This window comes from Drosophila bipectinata, chromosome 3R (assembly GCF_030179905.1).
Source record: "Drosophila bipectinata strain 14024-0381.07 chromosome 3R, DbipHiC1v2, whole genome shotgun sequence".
Taxonomy (NCBI): domain Eukaryota; kingdom Metazoa; phylum Arthropoda; class Insecta; order Diptera; family Drosophilidae; genus Drosophila; species Drosophila bipectinata.
The window spans coordinates 29384975-29402199 of record NC_091739.1 but is presented as its reverse complement, the minus strand read 5'-3'; the positions used below and the strand labels follow the sequence as shown (position 1 = coordinate 29402199).

The following is a 17225-nucleotide window of genomic DNA, read 5'->3' as shown; positions in this document are numbered from 1 at the left end:
TTCCACCGCTAATCAAGCTGACCATCGCTAGTTCCCACGGCATTACAAAAAAAGTGTAATTTTCTATTTACAATGTCGGCGGGTGTACAGGAGCGCTTGCAACTGAGCCGCATACCCCTGGACACGTGGTCCAAACGGGAGCAGCTCTGCCTGGCATCGGCCGTCTCCTGTAGCGGCGACCAGAACTGGATTACCGTCAGCCGCACGCTAAAGTCGGTTTGCGGCAATGGAAATGGAAACGGCAACAACAACAGTCGACCGGCGGATTGGTATTCGCAAAAGAACTGTGCCCTACAGTACGGTCATCTGCTGGAAAGCGTGGAGGCTACTAAGCGGAAAAAACGCAGCAGCGAAAGCAGTGCCGGTGTCTCCTCACCGGCCACCGTGGAGACGCCCACTGAGTTGTTGCTGCGACGCTTGACGGAGGAGCGTATGGCGGAGATTAAGGCACAAATGCGCACGGATCAAGAAACGTACAGGCGTATTCAACGCGAAATCGATTCTCTGCAATCTGACGCTGTCACAGAGCAGGAACTGCAGGACATGTGGATGGAGATCGAAAAGGAGCAGGAAGCAGAGCGCATTGAGGAGATGAAGCTGGAAAACCGACTGCGAGAGCGGGAGCAGCGCAAGAAGGAGTTGGTGGGTAACTGGCGGAACAGCAGCCCGGCGGCCAGGCGGTCGATGCAACCAACCGACACCACCTCCGTGGATATGGACGTTGAGGATATCGCCAGCAGTACGACCAAGCAACAGTCAGGTCCTTCACCGTTACTCACATCCCTGCTGAAGTCTCCCACGGGCAATGCTCCATCTACACCTGGCAATGGAGCACCAGGTGGTGCAGCAACTACTCCAACAGGAAGCGTGGCCAGGACAACGGCTCCCACCATCACTTCATTATTGACGAGCGGAGCCGGCTCGGCGTCGGTTCCTAATCAACCTCTCATCACAATGAAAAGTCCCACAGATGCGGCCTTTATGTCCAGACCCATTACTGGGCCAGCCAGCGAAGCCCTTGCCCCAACAACACCCACCCTGGAAAAGAGTCCATCGCAGGCGGCACCCACTCTGTCAATGCTTCTCGAGAAGAATAAAGCAGCGGCCAAGGCTGGGGAAGGTAAATCGGAAGCTACAGGTAGCTCAGAGCAGTCTCAACCGCAGGAAGCCAATTCCACGTCCACACCGGGCGCTGATTCTGATGAAGCCGATCCTAGCGACGAGCAGCTGTTGGAGGTTTTCCCGAATATAGACGAAATCATCGACGACATCGACATTGACATGGCCAGCGTGATCGATGAGGAGATTCTGAAGGAAGTGGAAAATGTCGTGGTGTCTCCAGCGGGCGACAAAAGCGACGTCATCGACTTTGAGGACAAGTTGGATGCTCTGAAAAGAGATGAAAGCAAAGACCCTCCAGCCGGTGAAGCGCCAAAGTCTGTGGAAGTAGTGGTTGGGTCTAGCGATGATTCTAATGATAACATTCCACTCGCCACTGTGGCCTCCCAGGAGGGTAAAGATCGGTCTCAGTCTGGAGGAGAATCCACGTCGGCCCTCCCAGTCGACATTGAAGCTGAAACCCTTGCAAGTGAAGTGGCGGTGGAGGAGATCGGGGAGACCATTACTCTCATCAGTACTTCGAGTGAAGATACGGCCGGTTCTCCCGTGACCAGAGTGGAGGAAGAGCCTGTAACTGAGCCCACTCCAAAGCAGGATAATAAAGAAGAAGAATCATCAGAGCAGGAAGCAGTGTCCGAGAAGACCACAGAACCGATAGAATCTACAAAAGAGGCGGAACTCAAAGAGGAGCCCGCTTCCGGCGAAACAGAAAGCAAAGCAAACAAAGAGGAGCCAGAAAAAGCTCAAAAAGTGGAGGAGAAAGCGGCCACGCCTACGACTCCCGCCCCAGCACCAGCGCCAGCTTCGTTGCATGACACAGATGAGGAGTCCTCCTCGCTAACAGACGGCAGCAAGCATGACGACCAGCCGAGATCTTCGAAGGCAAAGGCGCATGCCTCGAAGCAGGCTCAAGATGATTCCAAACATGAGCCGGAGCACGGCGGAACACCCCAACCCCCTTTCGCGCCAGCTCGTGCTCCGCTTCTGAGGAAACTTCCCCATCGGGATCGCTCCGAAAGTCCGATGGTGGACGATGATGCCACAACGGCGAGTGACCATTCCACAGCCAGATCCAGCACGCGGCGAAGGTGTTCATCCACGCCGGTTATTGACAGTATCCCCAACTCCCCCGCCTCCAGTGAACACACGGATGACCGAAGGGAAACACGCGCCGCTTCCAAGAAGCTCTTCCTATCCATTTACTCGACGCTGCAGGAAAGCAAGCACGCGGCTCCCTTCAAGCGCCCCTTTCACGACGAGCACGCCCAGCGGCATGTGGACTTGTGCCTGCGCCCCATGGACCTGCCCACTATCAAGCGGAATATCGACTCGGGATTCATTCGCAGCCTGAGTGAGCTTCACCGAGATGTCCTGTTGATGGCGCAGAACGTCCTGGTGGCCTACAAACCGCACACTAACCAGCACAAGACGGCCCGGCTTTTTGTCCAGGACTGTCAGGCCATCAAGGAGTTCTCGCAGCAGCAGGAGACGCCATCAGCCAGTGCCCCGGTAGCCACCACGCCGGCGAACAGCGGGAGCGGCAAGCCAGAGCGGGAGAAGCCAAGTGGCAACAAAGCAAGGAGTGGCTCCCGGAAGAGCCAACGGCATCACTAGTCTTAAGATCAGTTCTTACGGAAGAAAGGGAGTATTTTTGAGTTCCATCTTCAACTTCAACACTTCATTCATAAACTATCTTTAAAAATAAACATCAATCGAAGAATATGAGATTTTGTAGCCGGCGAGATCTGGAGGAGTGGCATATGGATCTTCTGCGGGGGCAGTAGTACTTCTTCAGGCATCTGGAGAGACGCAGGTCGCACTGGCAGAGTCGTGCTGCGCAGGAGTCGGGACCTCCGAACTCGCCATGGTCCACGGCGCACAACGGCTTCCCCCGATAGCACTTCCAGATGTAGGGCACAAAGTACTCCAGGTACGAGATGCAGTTGCTCTCACCGTAGCACTTGTCGTGAAGGCGGCAGCAACGGTCAATGCCATCGGCGGGCACCCCATGTCCTCCGAATCCGCAATAGCAGCCGTATCCCTTGTAGATGAGCGGATCACAGCCCGTGGAGCACTTGATCATCGAGTAGAGTCTGGCCACATCCCTCTTGCCACGATCGCCTTCCACCTGAGGCTTTGTTCCGTTCTTGGTGGCGTTGCTGAAGCTCCACTTCATGGAGTAGCCAAAGGGGTCGTTCACCCGGGCTATATACACGTTCTGGCCATTTCTGAGGTCCTCCATCTCCGCCGGCTTGCCCGTCGTACTGGTCAGGACCCGAATATCCGTGACCCGGCCATCAAAGTGCTGATTCTTAAGGTCCAGGAGTATCTCGTCGCGGGGATACGAGTTCTGCCAGCTGATGCCGGAGTAAGTGTCCCTACGGGTGGACTTGGAGGGTAAAAATTAAAGAGCTTAAGGAGTAGGAATACTAACTTGTGGCTCTCCTCCAGCCAAGGAGCCGGCGGCTTCAGCTCCCCCACCCATCCGTCCAAGCCGAGTTGCTGCCACTGGATCTGTGGCGTGGGCACCAGGCTGGTCTTGACACTCGTCTCTGGAGCAACTGGTCCAGATTCGGTGACATTGGGAAAGATTGGTTCTGCAAAGTCGGATCGCTGCATTGTTAGAAGCTCATACTTAGCTCCACCATCCGACTGGGTGGGCATTTTGAAGACAAACAAAGGATTCGCACTCCGCATACTGGCGGCGTACATTTCCGGAATTATGTGATCAACCAGTTCGGAGTTGTTGGTGATGCCTCTGAAGGCATTTCTAATGTCGTCGATCACCGTGACATTTGCCGCAACGTCTGTTGTCTGGCAATGAAGCGGCATGGCCACCACTAGCACAATTATCCGAAGCATGTTTTTTGTTTGTTTATTATGTCCAGGAACTGAATTTGCACTGGGAGTTACTCCAAACACCGAAACACCACCAAGCCGATCCGTTCGCCACGAGCGGCGATCAAAAATTGAAGCTGGCTTGGTTGGGGAAATGCGGTTGTTGGGTAGTTGGCCGAAACTACTACCAATGGCCAACAGCAGCGGCGTCAAGTACACCTGTATAAATGGCTCAAAATCGTGTTAATAGCAAACAGAAGTCGAAAACGAACCGTAAGAGCAGCGAATAAGGCAGCAATAATAACAATGACCAGTCGGAAGACCTGGGAAGATTTGGTGCAAATACAGAGAGAGAAAATAATAGTCAGAAACTGGTTAAAACTTTATAAATATTATAAAAAAGGATGATAGTTTCTTCTAAAAATTATACAATATTTTTGTAATTAAGGTATAAATTATGAGCTCGATTTCTTTCAGTGTATGCTATAATTATGAATCAATTATAGTGGCAAGTGGCTGGTGGGTGGTCGCTTGGTGGCACAATTTCGAAGACACTTGACCAGTGGTGCTGGTCGTTTACCCACATTACACTCCCACATCAGTCCAGTCCCTCCAAAGGCGAAGGTCGGGGCCCTACAAGCCCCCAAATCGAATCCCCAAAGCAGTTCATGGTCAAAATTTTAGGGTCTTTTAACTGTTACACTTTTAAACTTGGCCACGGCATGACTTAGCTGATTTCCCACCTGCGAAATGTGTGCAAAATAAAACAAAAACCTGACAATGGGCATAAAATATACTCGCCTGCATGTAGATTATATGGCTTTAAGTTAATCACCGCCGACTGGCTATTGCACACACACCGGTAATTTATAGTGGCCGCCTTCTGGTTACGTTAACTTGGCCCACTCAGTGGGCGCGAAAGGAAAAGCGTTTGGGGCCAAAATAAACAAGCCGGTTGCAGTTGTAAGCCAAGCTGGCGTGGGCACAAGAAGCTCGCACTTAGCATTTAATTAATGTTGCCATTGTGAGTGGATTTAGGCACTCTAATCGAGGGCCCACGCAATGCCTCATTTATATTTATAAGTGGGCGTAGCTAATTATCACTCTGAGAATGCACTACATTTAAATTAGGCTTGTTTAGCATAAAACTCGCATAAGCTCAAAGTAATGTAACATTTTTGAATAGCCGTTTCAACAAACAGTGTAACCACACTAGAGAGTATTTCACCTTAGTGAAGTTATCGATAATCGTTGTATATCGACAGTGGTGTAAAGCCTTGTTTTGAAAGTACCATCTCTAAGCCACTGTAAAAGTTAACAGAGGTAGTTGAAAAATGTTTAAAGTTTAAACATTAAAAATATCTATTCTGAGGGGAATAAACCACAACTTCAAAGAATATTTCTACTTTTTAGATACATACTACTCCGCAGACCAATTAGGATATCGAAACCCTATACTTTAACCCCCTTTTAAATAAAAAAAAAAAACAATTTTTATAGAATTCTGATGGATATTTCACTTTAATTTAAAAAATGTAATTACAAATTAAATTAAAAGTTTCTTAAGAAGTAGCTTTGAAAAGAACGGAAAGAATTAAATTGCTTTAATCGCTGCATTGTCATCTTGGCTCCCCCTCTTTTTTCCCAATCGCTTCGTGGCAGCTCCTTCTCATCCGCGGCGGCTCCACGGCAGCCCAAGTGCAGGCTTTGTTGGCTGGAAGCCGCTTGGTTCTGAGTGCCGATGCTGCGAACTTTTGCTGCAGGTTGCAAGTTGTTTTGTTGCTGCTACTTGTGGGAACGAGCACACATAGCAGGAAAACTATTTTCAAATTGGAAAGGTTTTGCACTTCACCAGCATCGCGGCGACTCCACCAGTTGCTGCTCCGTCGTTTCCCCCTTCCAACCAGGCTCTTTCTCGTTAGTTTGTTATTTTAACTATTATATCAATTAGTTGCGGCGTTTGACGGCTTCTTGTCGTAGCTGTAGCTGTGCTGTTCCTGATTGCCGATTGGAGGAAGTGGAAATCCAGTGCAGGGGAAAGCCGCCACCGACAGCTGCTACTTCTACAGGCCACCGTTGCAACTGAATGCGCTTCTTGGTCGCTTTGCAAACTAGTACCTACAAAATATAATAATAACAACAAGAGAAAGAGTGGCATTCATTTAGAAAATATGCAAATAGGCCTCTCGGAGCAAATGTTTTGTTAGATCGGTCTTTCCTGCCCCTCTGTCCGTCTGTCCTCTGGTGCGTTGGCACTTAAATGAGCGTGAAGCGATCGTGTAGGAGTCCATCCATATACTATAGTATACCACTAATAACAATGGGCTGGCTGGCGGGGTTGAAAAGGTGTTCCGGCTTCGTTCCTTCAAACTGAAATTAAAATTGGAGAGCAGAGAAGAAATGTTGTGTTAATAGTGGTGTTGGTGCTGGAATGGCAGTGGCAGGTGTTACAGTTACACTCAAACGCCCACGCAACAGTCTCAGTCTCAGTCTGTCGCTTTGGGGTTGGCAACACCGTGAGAAAGTAACAAGTAACATTCTTGTTACTTTTTATAGATTTTTAAACAAATACTTTCAAATACTTTCAAGCCATTCAAATGTTACTCATATTATAATTCCCAACTCTGCTTTCGTTATGTCGTGTCTCAATAAACCGTTACTCACCCGCAGGCGCCACAGCGGCAGCTACAACCCTCGCTGAGTTTTTCACACGCTGAGACATTGCCACGGAAATCTATTGCAGTTCTGTGTTGCATTTATTTGGTTTTGGGTTTATATGGGTCCTGGTGTGTTTTTGTTATTCGATTTTTAATCGCGTGTCACCAACCCATAAATTGGTGGGCCGTTGGCTGTCACGGGTTTCGGTTTTTCGCGTCCAACTCTCGACGCAGTCACTCCGTTTGGCAGATAAAGGCGCACAAATCAGCAAAGCTACTGCTCCACAGCATGCGGGTTGGGCTGGGAAAGGGGCGTGTCGGCCAGGCCAGTGACTTTTTTTTTTTTATTGAGATACACCCTCATTGGGAGTTATTGCTGCGGGGCGTGTGCCGTTATGTGGGTCACGGGTCGGGTCAATCAGGCAAAATATGTATACATTTCCCATATAATTAATGCGTCTACTAATTGGCCACTCAGTGCAGGAAGTCGAGGAGTAGTAAGATACTGTGTGGACTCTCTTTGGTGTGCTGACCCAACTTAATAGACGAGCATGAAATCTAGTCACGAACTTAATCATGAAACACCGTGCACTAGATCCATGTTCGCCGACAAAATAGAGTCAGAAAAGAGCATCCTTTCCAGCTTTTTTTCCCGTCCAGTCCAGTCCAAGCCACTAATCCATGATTATTGCCAGTGCACGACTTTCTGTGGCTTGGGGTTTGGTTTTGGTTTGGAGCTCCTTTTCCATGTCATTGCTCTCGTGCCTGGCCACAATTCCGATCGTTCATTCGATCGGTTCTTCGGTTCTGTATATTGTATATAACTCAATTGGGTGGTCAGCCAGCCCTCCCACTACCCACTCTACCCACTGACCCCTCCCTCTCTCCAAAGTGTACTATGAATGAATCAAGCTCTCAGCATCGAATTAAGGTTTATTATTTTTTTATAGCTATGGCTATATGGCTGTTTTTTCTGCTGATTTATACAACAATATTCCCCAGCCCCCTTCCCCCTTTTCTTCTTCTGAAGAGACGAAGAGCCGCCGCCGACGACAAGAATCAAGAACCGTCTTTGAAGAATTGTTTAAGAATTGTGGCGTCGCTGCAGTTTGAATTTCTGCTGATCCCAGACATAAAAACCAAGAACAAAGTCGAAAAAAATCATATATACATATATATATATATCGTATATAGTTGGAAACTGCTTGATTCGGCGGTAATTATTGTTTGTTTGTCAAGGCGAGGGAGTATATCAACACGAGTCCAAACTATCACCACGATACCTTCCAAGAATTGAGGAGTTTTGGCAATAATATATAGGTTATGGAGGAGGAACTAAAGAAATCCCTATTTGAGAATTATTATTGTAGAATCTAATATTATTTATTTACTCATTTATTCATAAATATTTAATGAATCGTCGTACAATCATACTACTATTTTAACCGCAACTGTACAAAGCCTCGCCTCTGACTCAGCCCATTCCGGATGAACTTTTAACCTTTTTCTTTTCTTTTTTTCTTTTGTTATTCTAACAATTTCCCTATATTTTCCTGCTCAACTAGCAATTAATTTAGAATTTGTTGAATAAAAAAAAGCCCAAAAAAATGATCTACATTAGCATTAATTTTAATTTCGTGGGCTGCCATCTCACAACTCGAGTCGATCTTCCGCTGTCACTCTTCCATTATCCCTCTTTCTCTGTTTCTGTCTCTTTCGGTTTTTGGGCACTCGAACAGGTGCTCTTTGGAGCTGCGTTCTGTCTGAGTGACGTTGTGTGCGTGAGAGACGTTGACTAATTACCTTGTTTCTTTACTTTTTTTTCGAGTCAACCACTATGCCACCTGTTTTTTTTTTGGGCCCTTAATAATGGGAAGGGAATTTTAAGGTAAAAACACTTTGTTTCCTAGATACCGTCTAGATAGCTTGGGGAGCACGTGGGCCTTGCTGATTGAACTACCGTTATTAATGAGTGTGGATCTAGTCACAAATACAGAAATCAATGTGAAACACTGGACCCTCACCCACTAAAAACAGTAGTAGTATTAGTAGTATGAATGCGCGTATCGCCACTCACTGTAATTCAGGCGTTTTTTTCCCCGCCGCTTTTTTTTTTAATTTCAATTATTAAGCGATAGTGCAAAAACGGGGGGGAGGGGAAAAAAAGAAAACAACAAAACACGACAATGTGGCCGACCCATTTGTGCTCCACAGAATTTTTTGTTCGTTTCTCGTGTGTTGATAAGCGGCGTCTCTGCTTTCTCTGTCTTATCAGGCCAGTGCTACAAACTACACCCATACATACATAAGTACGTACATGGGTTAACTTTTTCTAACGAGAGCGGTTCGCTTCCAATTCCAATTAAAAATTCCACGATCCCGCAACCCAGTGTGGCAACTCCGCCAAAGAACCGCTTATTGGCAGGCGCAAAATATAGGGAAAATTGAGCGTAGTATATAGATATTGTTGTTGTACATACATACCAATACACTCGCAAGGAGAGCTTACACACGCGCACAGCAACAGCGCTGAGAAGCCGAGAAAGAGAGAGAGAGAAAAGAGAACGATCGCGCAGTTGATAGCAATAGTTGTTGTTGCTGCTTTTATTTTATTTTTTTTTACATTTTTTTTTCTCAAGTATGTCTTGCCTTGTTGTGTTCTTCTTCTGTCTGTTCTTTGAATTGAAGAAGTATGGCGAATTACACAAACACATGCATACATACATACATACAAACACAAGAGGGGCACTCAACTCGGCGTCGTCGTTTCGTTTTTCATTTTTCATTTATCGCGTTTCGTAAAATCGTTTTATTAAATAGCTATTGAAATTAAATCATTTCTAATTAGACGGCACATTTGAGCCATGAGAGCGCCAACTGTAAATGCTGCGTGCATCCGCTGCTCACTCATTTATCGGTAAAGTCAGCCCCATGCGTCTGTGTGTGTGTGTGTGAGCTCCGCTTGTAATCAACGGACAATTTGAATAAAAAACGACACTCATACGCAGATCCAAGCCGCAAAAAAACACAAAAACACGCGTTAAATCTTTTCAACTATTTTTTCAGACCGTTTCTCAGCAAGTCTGTGTTTCCGAGAATCTCTGCCGATAGATTCTGTTTCCGCGAAAAAAACGGTTAAAAACGTTCCTTTTTTTTAGATCACATTTTTTTGTATTAGAATTGGCGGTTTCCGGATCGGTTAGTTTTAGTTTTTCACTATAAGCAGGATCAGCGATAACACATCCACTTCGTTTGAGCGTTGGAACGAGAATGATGCGTTTCTTTCGAATCGGCGACAACCCTAGAAGTCCAACACTGATATATTTATAAATTTCGAGAATACTTAGCAAGGAAACAAATCGCGTCAAATTACTGATAATTACCTATCCTTATACATTTTTTTATTTTCCTAGCTTCCAAAATCCTACCCGGTTCGAAAATGCGTTCCCGATTGTTACCTCTGTCGACTGCAACGCCGACTGCTCTGCTCTGCACACGGCTTTTATAGGGCCGCTCTCCGGCGATCGCGAGTGGGAAAGGGAGGGGTGCTCGCCGAGAGGCGCGGATCGGCTCATTTGGAGCGGCGAGAGCGCAGAGCCTCTCTCTGCTCACGATTCAGGGCTACCCACTTTGCGTTCGGGGGCGACTTTGCTATAATTATTTTAACTATTTTATTTCTTTGAAATTAAAGTCTTTAAATTTATTATCTAGTAATCATATTGTAAGTAACAACTATATCAATTAAAAACTTTTCGAGAAATTAGAAATGTGAGCATTACTTAGATATATTTTTGAATTATTTATATTTGAGACGGCCTAACTCGAATTTGTTTTTATTTTGGTTTGACCAAATTTGTTTTATTATTATATTATTTAATAATTTATTACTTTCTACAAGTTGGCAGCCCCTTAATGCTGGTAATTGAACTCTACTCACATTTATTGCTGAGCGTGAATTTCTCTCCCCCCGTCTCTTCATGTGTGTGTGTGTGTGCAATCGTGTGCAAATGATACAAAGAAGAATTATATCAAAGGCAGAGAAAAATAATGATGACGCAGTGAAAAAATTAAAAAAAAAAAATTAAAATAATTACAACGGCCGACGACTTTGACAAGAGAGCACCTTTCTTAGCAGCAGCCCTCTCTCTACAGTCGCCCCCTCTCAGGGTAGTTTCTTGAGGAATTGTAGTGGAAAGGTTTTCCAGACAAAACAACAAATACCCGGTGGTAAAATAGTGTACAGCGTCAAAGTCTTATTTTATTTTATTTTTTATTTTTTGGCTTGCCAAACTAAGGGCGGTATTTGGCCCGAAAGAAGAAGGGTTGTTGTCTGTCTTAGCTTTTCCACCCTCCATCCACTTTTTCCAATTCTTCTTCCTCCTTGCAAAGCGCTTGCGCAGCTGTTGCGTCTTCTTCTTCTTCTTGTTCATCATCATCATCATCGTTGGCCGTCTTGAAATCCCATTATACGCAAACTGCCCAGCGGGAAGAATTTTATTTTATTTCGCGTTTTTTATTTTTTTTTATTTGTGGTTGTTGTCTTCCGATTGGTTTTTGTTGTTTTTGGTTTTTTTTTCCCTCAAGGTGACACAGTTTTGAGTGCCGCTGCGTACTCAATGAAATTTTTCTGCCGAACTGGACAGAAATCCGCTGCATTTCCATATGCGTGTATTTTCATTCATTTTCCGCTTCCGCTGTAATTGAAATTCGATGACTTTTGAACACGGGGTACAACGGTCTCCTTAATTGGCCAATGCGGGGGTGGTAATATCCATGGAGCTTATTCCCATCCCAGCGAAAAATGTCCCACAGCTCCCATAAAAGCCAGGTACACGGCTCCACTTTAGATAGTGCTAATTGGCTGGGCTTTGAGCGGCTTAAATGGGTTACGGTAATGGTCTTGGAGCAGGTCATCCGCTACCGTTTGGCTCTGTTCTTCCCCCCAAAAAAGCATAAACTAATCTTGGCTCATCTGACAAGGTAAGAATGTCTTTATGGTCGGTGCTCTTGAATAAATTGTTGGGTTTGGAGAGAAATGGTTGGTATTTAAAGTTTTGGTAGAATTCTATTTATTTAGATATTATATGATGGCTTTGTAATAGATACATCTTACAAAAACTATAATAATACTCTCCATGTTTCTTCCAGTGTACTGTACCGATGCTTGTTGGCCCAATTAAACGCTCTGTTCTTCCCACAGTCGGTCTAACCCAATTCAAAGCCCAACCTCTGTCCGGGTTGGACAAAATCTCAGCACCGATCCGCGACACCAGCTCTCGGATAGATTAAAAATCACACATGCCGTGGCTACTACTACTTGTCATTGCGAAAATTTTCGAGGTGTGTAGGATGTCAGGAGCTGTATGGTGTCCAGAGGAGGGTGCGGTGAGGAAAGAGGGTGTGGAGGAGGATTGTCTTCGACCTGACCCGGGCAATCTCCAGCTGGTGCTCTCGGACCCGTATCTCGGATTGTAAATGTCAGTTGCCCAACTGCCATGCCGTCTTACTCCCTCCCTCTCATACCAATCCAATACCATCCTCCATCACAATCCCATTTCTAGGCCCCCGACCGTCCACTCACATTAAATTACATACACTCCTTTTGTTTGCAATATATTTAAATTGCTTGGCCGGCGTGTCTAAACAGTCCAAAAACAGTCAGGGAGAAAGAGGAGAGCTTGGCAAGACAAAAAAATTGGCAAGAAGAAAGATCCAATGGCCTATCCAATGGCTCAAACAAATGGCAAAGTTCAAACGAGGTTAACAGCATTTCATGCCACTTCCACTTCCATTGAAGTTGAGCCTGGATGGACTATTGAGGATGTGGCTGGCCTGGCTAGGAGGACCAGGCCACCAAAATGGATAAAAAACCATTGCAGGCCGAAAAACAAAACAAACAGCCAGCCAAGAGCCATCTTAAACGACAGTCGGTGGTAACATGACCATACATATCAAGAAAATATAACCAAAAATATATTATATTTAATTGGTAAATATTATAATCCAACTACTTTAATGAAATATAATATCTGTGAGATATTCAGACTAATTTGACTATTTTTAGGGTCACCTATAATGTATTGTTTTCGGTGTAAAAACGATTCAGTTTGGCTCTGGCAACTGCAAGTCCAATAAATAGACGTGAGCACAAATCTGAAGCCATGGCTTCATATAAAACCTTTCTAACGATCGTTTACCTCTCTCGCAAAATGTAACAAAGGAGTTGCAGAAAAAAAAGCTGCCCAGGACAGGCTGCCAGGCGGAGGAGGAGGAGGAGGAGATGGTGGCCGTCCAGTCTCGATCTTGGTCCAGGCCAAGCCTTCGCCGAGCGCCCACTTCCTACTTGTTGCCCACCACGCTGCCCACCAAGCTCCCTCCACTTAGAAGCGGCATCACCGAGATTTGGTTGTCGTGCCCGGGCTCTAGTCCGCTGGCTAGCTCAAGTACAGTGGATAGTCCCTAAAATGAATGGGGAATAGTGTAAAGAAAAGAAGCTGGAAGATCTAATTAGCTTAGATTTAATAGAAAATATATATTATAATGTATTATATATGTATTATAAACTAAGTCTTGGTAGCTAGACCCCCCTGTTTATGGTAGCTGGAAGGCTAAAAGGCTAGCAGGCTGGAAGCTGCAGTTGCGTGGCCCAAACAGCGACGTGGTCGATGGGAATGGTCGGCCCAATCTAGCCCATATAGCCCCTTTGCATACGCCACTGGGGCCTAAACCGAAAAAAAATATAAATAATAAGAAAAAGAGGTAAAAACAGAGGAGAGCAGGAGGCCAAGAGACCACCGCTCACCTAACCGAAAAAGCCGAAAAAATACAGGCAGGCGCAGAAACCCAGGGCACCGAAGAAATGGCAAGAGCCATAACCAGTTTTGTCTCCCAAAAAAGCCAAACAAATGAAGTCAAGTCGAGTATCGAGTCAAGAGACGGGGGTTAGGGGGTTGGGGGCTAAAAGCCAAGAAAACCGATGCCAAGAAAGAGGGAAAGAACGTGGCCGTAGCTGTAGCTCATGTTTATGAGCAGAACGGGGAGACTTCAGGAGAGGATTGGGGCATCCAAAAGGGGAACTCAGGGCAGCAGGTCGGGTCGGGTGCTCTTCAGCTTCAGCTTCTACAGCAACAGCTATAGCTACAGCTTTAACTTTAACGTTAACGGCCATCATCAGATAGAGCAGAGGACCGACCGAAGCCAGAAGAAGACTGGAGACTGAAGACAGAAGACCGAAGACTGAGAGTCAGAAGAGCAGCTACAGCAGCCAGTACAGTTGAATTGAAGTTGTGGCAAACGGGTATTGAGGGAGTTCCAGAGCTGGTACTCGTAGTAGGTCTCGGCTTTTTGTTTTTGTCTCTCGGTTGTAGGAGTTTTGGCTACACAGAAGTTTAGTTACATGCTCATTACATAGATACACACATACACTCTAGACTCTAGACCCAGTAGATACATTGTAGAATGTACACAGGCCAGGCATAGATACATACAATTTATGTTTTTGCAGATACATAGATACTTGCTGCTCGGATGCTGCTCTGCGCTGCTCTGTTGGCAGCTATTGCCTTTCTAAACTTCCAGCTTTTCCGATCTTTATCAGAGCTCAGAGCCAGAGCTAAAAAATAAAAATAAAAATAAAAAATAAAACTTTGGAAGAAGAACTCCCACAAAAAAGCGAACCATTTCTGTGTGCTTCTGCCGCGGAAATCTTTCTTCTCATGCATAAATTTTGAACGAAAGCAGCTTGAGATCCATGGAGCTGGCCAGGAGCTCCTCCTCCTCCACCTCCCACTCTGAACTCTCCTCCAGCAATAGCATCATTAGTTTTGAAATTTTTATGTATTGTGCTCTGGTATTGCATGTTGTTAGTAGAGGAGACTGCGATTGCTCCGAGGATTGGATTGGATTCGTCCAGAGGAGTAGTAGATGGTATTGGTGGTGGAAAAACTTTACCTCCATACCCCCTATACTATACCCTCTTATAGCATTTCCCTCGGATATCTCCAGTTGCCGTGTGTGGGTAATTGTGAAAACAATTTAGACGAATTTTCCAGTTCAATTGCGCTTTTAATTTAAATTGCAAGCCAGCTTGGATATTTTTTGCTTTACTTTTGCTGGCTGGCTGGCACAAATCAATTGTCAGTCCAGTCCATTTTGGAGTTGAAAGTTCCATGCGCGAAAATTGGCCCAAGATGATCGTGATACCCACGATCCATGGATGGATGGATGGATGGACGTGGATGGTTCGCCGTGGAAATGGTAAACTCACAGACTGGGGAATGTCAATTTGGTGGCAGTTCGATGGGAGTTAATTAACGATCGACGACCGATGCTTGTTTGGGAATCATTTCAGGCGATCGCCTCGCCCCTAGCCCCTCACCCCGGGCTGGCTTTCTTAATTGATGGAATTCAGAGTTCGATTCCTTATAAAAGTACTCACGTGAGGGTTACTTTTCTGTTTGGATCGAAAAATACAAAAAAAGAGAAATAGAAGCATTGAAAAGAACACCACATCCTTTAGAGTTGATTGGGAAAGTCCAGAATAGACTAGGCCCCTTTGAGATCAGGTAATCTATTAAAGTATAAGAACCCATAGATCATTTTTTAGAGGAATCTATCTCTTCATCATATTGTAGATTGTGCCAGTTTCCGATATACTATAGATCAGTTAAGCTGTCTCATAATCATGACTCATAAATCTGGCCAACGATCAGCGTCTTGGCCCAAACATTCTCTCGTTCTCGACCATTTTCTATTTGTAGAATGTAACAATCATTGATGGCTGTTTAATAGGCAAACATTTTGGAGTACTACGGACCGGAGGACTGAAGACTGGGTACTGAAGACTGTCGGGCTCCCTGGTACTTATTGAGCACTTGAGGCCTTTCACCGCTGCCAGCTGAAGACTTCAGCTTGTGTAGTTGTTGTGTAGAGAATGGGGGGAGGGGGAAGAATGGCAGTCATAGTGCACCCGAAACGTAGATTCGTTGGCTTGGCTTTCCAGAACATTAGGCCTAAAGAAACCTCGAATCGCCTGCTGCTAAATTTCACTGTTTATTTCTTGTGCTCCAACTGAAATTAAAAGACTATAAACAATCGTGAGAATGGCACTTGAACATGTTCAAAACTATAATGGCCTAAAACGAAATGTGCAAGAGAAGCCGCAATTGTGGCTTGGAACCGGGAAGGTGCTACACTGAGAAAAATAGTTATAGTAGGGGTAATAATGAAAAGAAGGGACCTTAAAAAAGAGCTTGGAGCTGGTAGCTTTAACTGGTAAGCACCTGTTAACCCTTTGGTGACAGTTTCTCTATTAACCCAAGTCCTAAATAGACTTTTCTTTCCATGTAGCCACCAGAGATGGCCCGAGTCAGAGTCAGAGGCAAAGCCAACAAACGGAGCGAGCCATGGACAAGCGGCTAAATGAACAGACAGTCAATCAACTTTTAGTAAAAAGCAACATCCCATGCCTGGAACAGGCACATCCATACCAGCAATAGGCTCTTGGAAAAGCAACAACAATGGATGACTGTCGATGACGTCGATGGCTGCTGCCGCCGATCAAAGAGAAAAGCGCGGGCTCGGCTCAAGCGAAACGATCACGAGATGCGGATTGGTGGCTCCGTTTCTTGCTCCGGCCTGGCCAAAGAGATGATTTAAGCGGAGCACTGAGAAAACTATTACAAAATGATCAAAAGCAGCTAAAACAATATCAAATCAGCCAAAGACGATGGGCAATGACGATGTCGATGTTCGATGTCTGATCTTCTGGACCCCTTTCCGTGCTGGGGCTTGTGCTGGAGCTGGAGCTGGAGCTGGGCCTATTGCGATCGTATCGTATCGGATTGAATCGGTTCGAGACTCGATTACAATAATTACAATCGGCTACGCGCGATTCACCAAATCACAGCAACAACCAACCGCTGTTGTTGTGCATTTCACAGATACAGATACAGATACAGATGCAACTAGATACGTGAAGCACACACACTGATTCTTGGGGGCAACTGCAGTGGTACTTCTCTAAATGGGGTTTTTATGATTAAAAGATTATATAATTATAAGATTTATAGATTTTAAGTAAGTTGATTGATTTTAAAAATTAAGAAAAATAAGTAAAGGACTTAATATTTTAAACCAATATACATTTAAGACTTTAAATTATTTCTTAAAAAATAAATTAAAGTTTTATCAGTTTATCTTAATGGTAGCCCACTGTATTACGTGCCTATAAACAATTTCTATAAGAAATTGAAGTCAAGAAGCAGAATTAAAACAAAACTCATCAACATCAACGCTCGCACACACACACACACGCACGAGCCGGGTATCTGAGAGGCCCAGAGCGGGGATGAGATGAATTGAGCGGAGACAGAGATCCATCTTTCCAGCATCCAAACATCCAAGCATCAGAACAATTTTCAGTTAACAGCTCAGCGTTCAGTTAAGAGCCGCCGCAAAGCCCAAGCTGTGTATCTGTATCTGTGGGATGTACAATATCCGTGTATCTGTATCCATACTAGGCTCCATTTGGCAAAGCGAATCGGGCAGAACGAGAAATTGAAAAGACAGTTACAACCTCATAATGAAGTTCCCCCATCCACCGCTCTCTTT

At 45.3% G+C, this 17225-nt stretch overlaps 2 protein-coding genes and 2 long non-coding RNA genes across 8 annotated transcripts; 2 read left to right on the top strand and 2 right to left on the bottom strand.

The window, feature by feature from the left end:
* The first annotated feature begins 12 nt into the window (after window positions 1–12).
* On the top strand, window positions 13–2840 carry Brd8 (Bromodomain containing 8). Its single transcript, XM_017233285.3, has one exon. It carries the CDS (start codon window positions 73–75, stop codon window positions 2731–2733), a length of 2661 nt encoding a protein of 886 aa, XP_017088774.2. The 5' UTR covers window positions 13–72; the 3' UTR covers window positions 2734–2840.
* On the bottom strand, window positions 2803–4083 carry LOC108119871 (uncharacterized). Its single transcript, XM_017233286.3, has 2 exons — window positions 3554–4083; window positions 2803–3497 (listed from the first exon to the last, which is right to left on the bottom strand). Exons 1-2 carry the CDS (start codon window positions 3979–3981, stop codon window positions 2828–2830), a joined length of 1098 nt encoding a protein of 365 aa, XP_017088775.2. The 5' UTR covers window positions 3982–4083; the 3' UTR covers window positions 2803–2827.
* Window positions 4084–5898: 1815 nt separating this feature from the next.
* LOC138926634 (uncharacterized) lies at window positions 5899–10083 on the bottom strand. 4 transcript variants are annotated; one of them, XR_011443219.1, is made up of 3 exons: window positions 9998–10083; window positions 9099–9929; window positions 5899–6327 (listed from the first exon to the last, which is right to left on the bottom strand). It is a non-coding gene; the product is annotated as an uncharacterized lncRNA (long non-coding RNA). The 4 variants fall into 4 exon arrangements; XR_011443220.1 differs by having other exon boundaries at window positions 9099–9915; XR_011443218.1 differs by having other exon boundaries at window positions 9099–10077.
* Window positions 8887–13166, top strand: LOC138926635 (uncharacterized). Of its 2 annotated transcripts, XR_011443223.1 has the most exons (4): window positions 8887–9067; window positions 11815–12603; window positions 12679–12755; window positions 12835–13166. It is a non-coding gene; the product is annotated as an uncharacterized lncRNA (long non-coding RNA). The 2 variants fall into 2 exon arrangements; XR_011443222.1 differs by lacking the exon at window positions 8887–9067 and having other exon boundaries at window positions 11768–12603.
* The last annotated feature ends 4059 nt before the right edge of the window (window positions 13167–17225 follow it).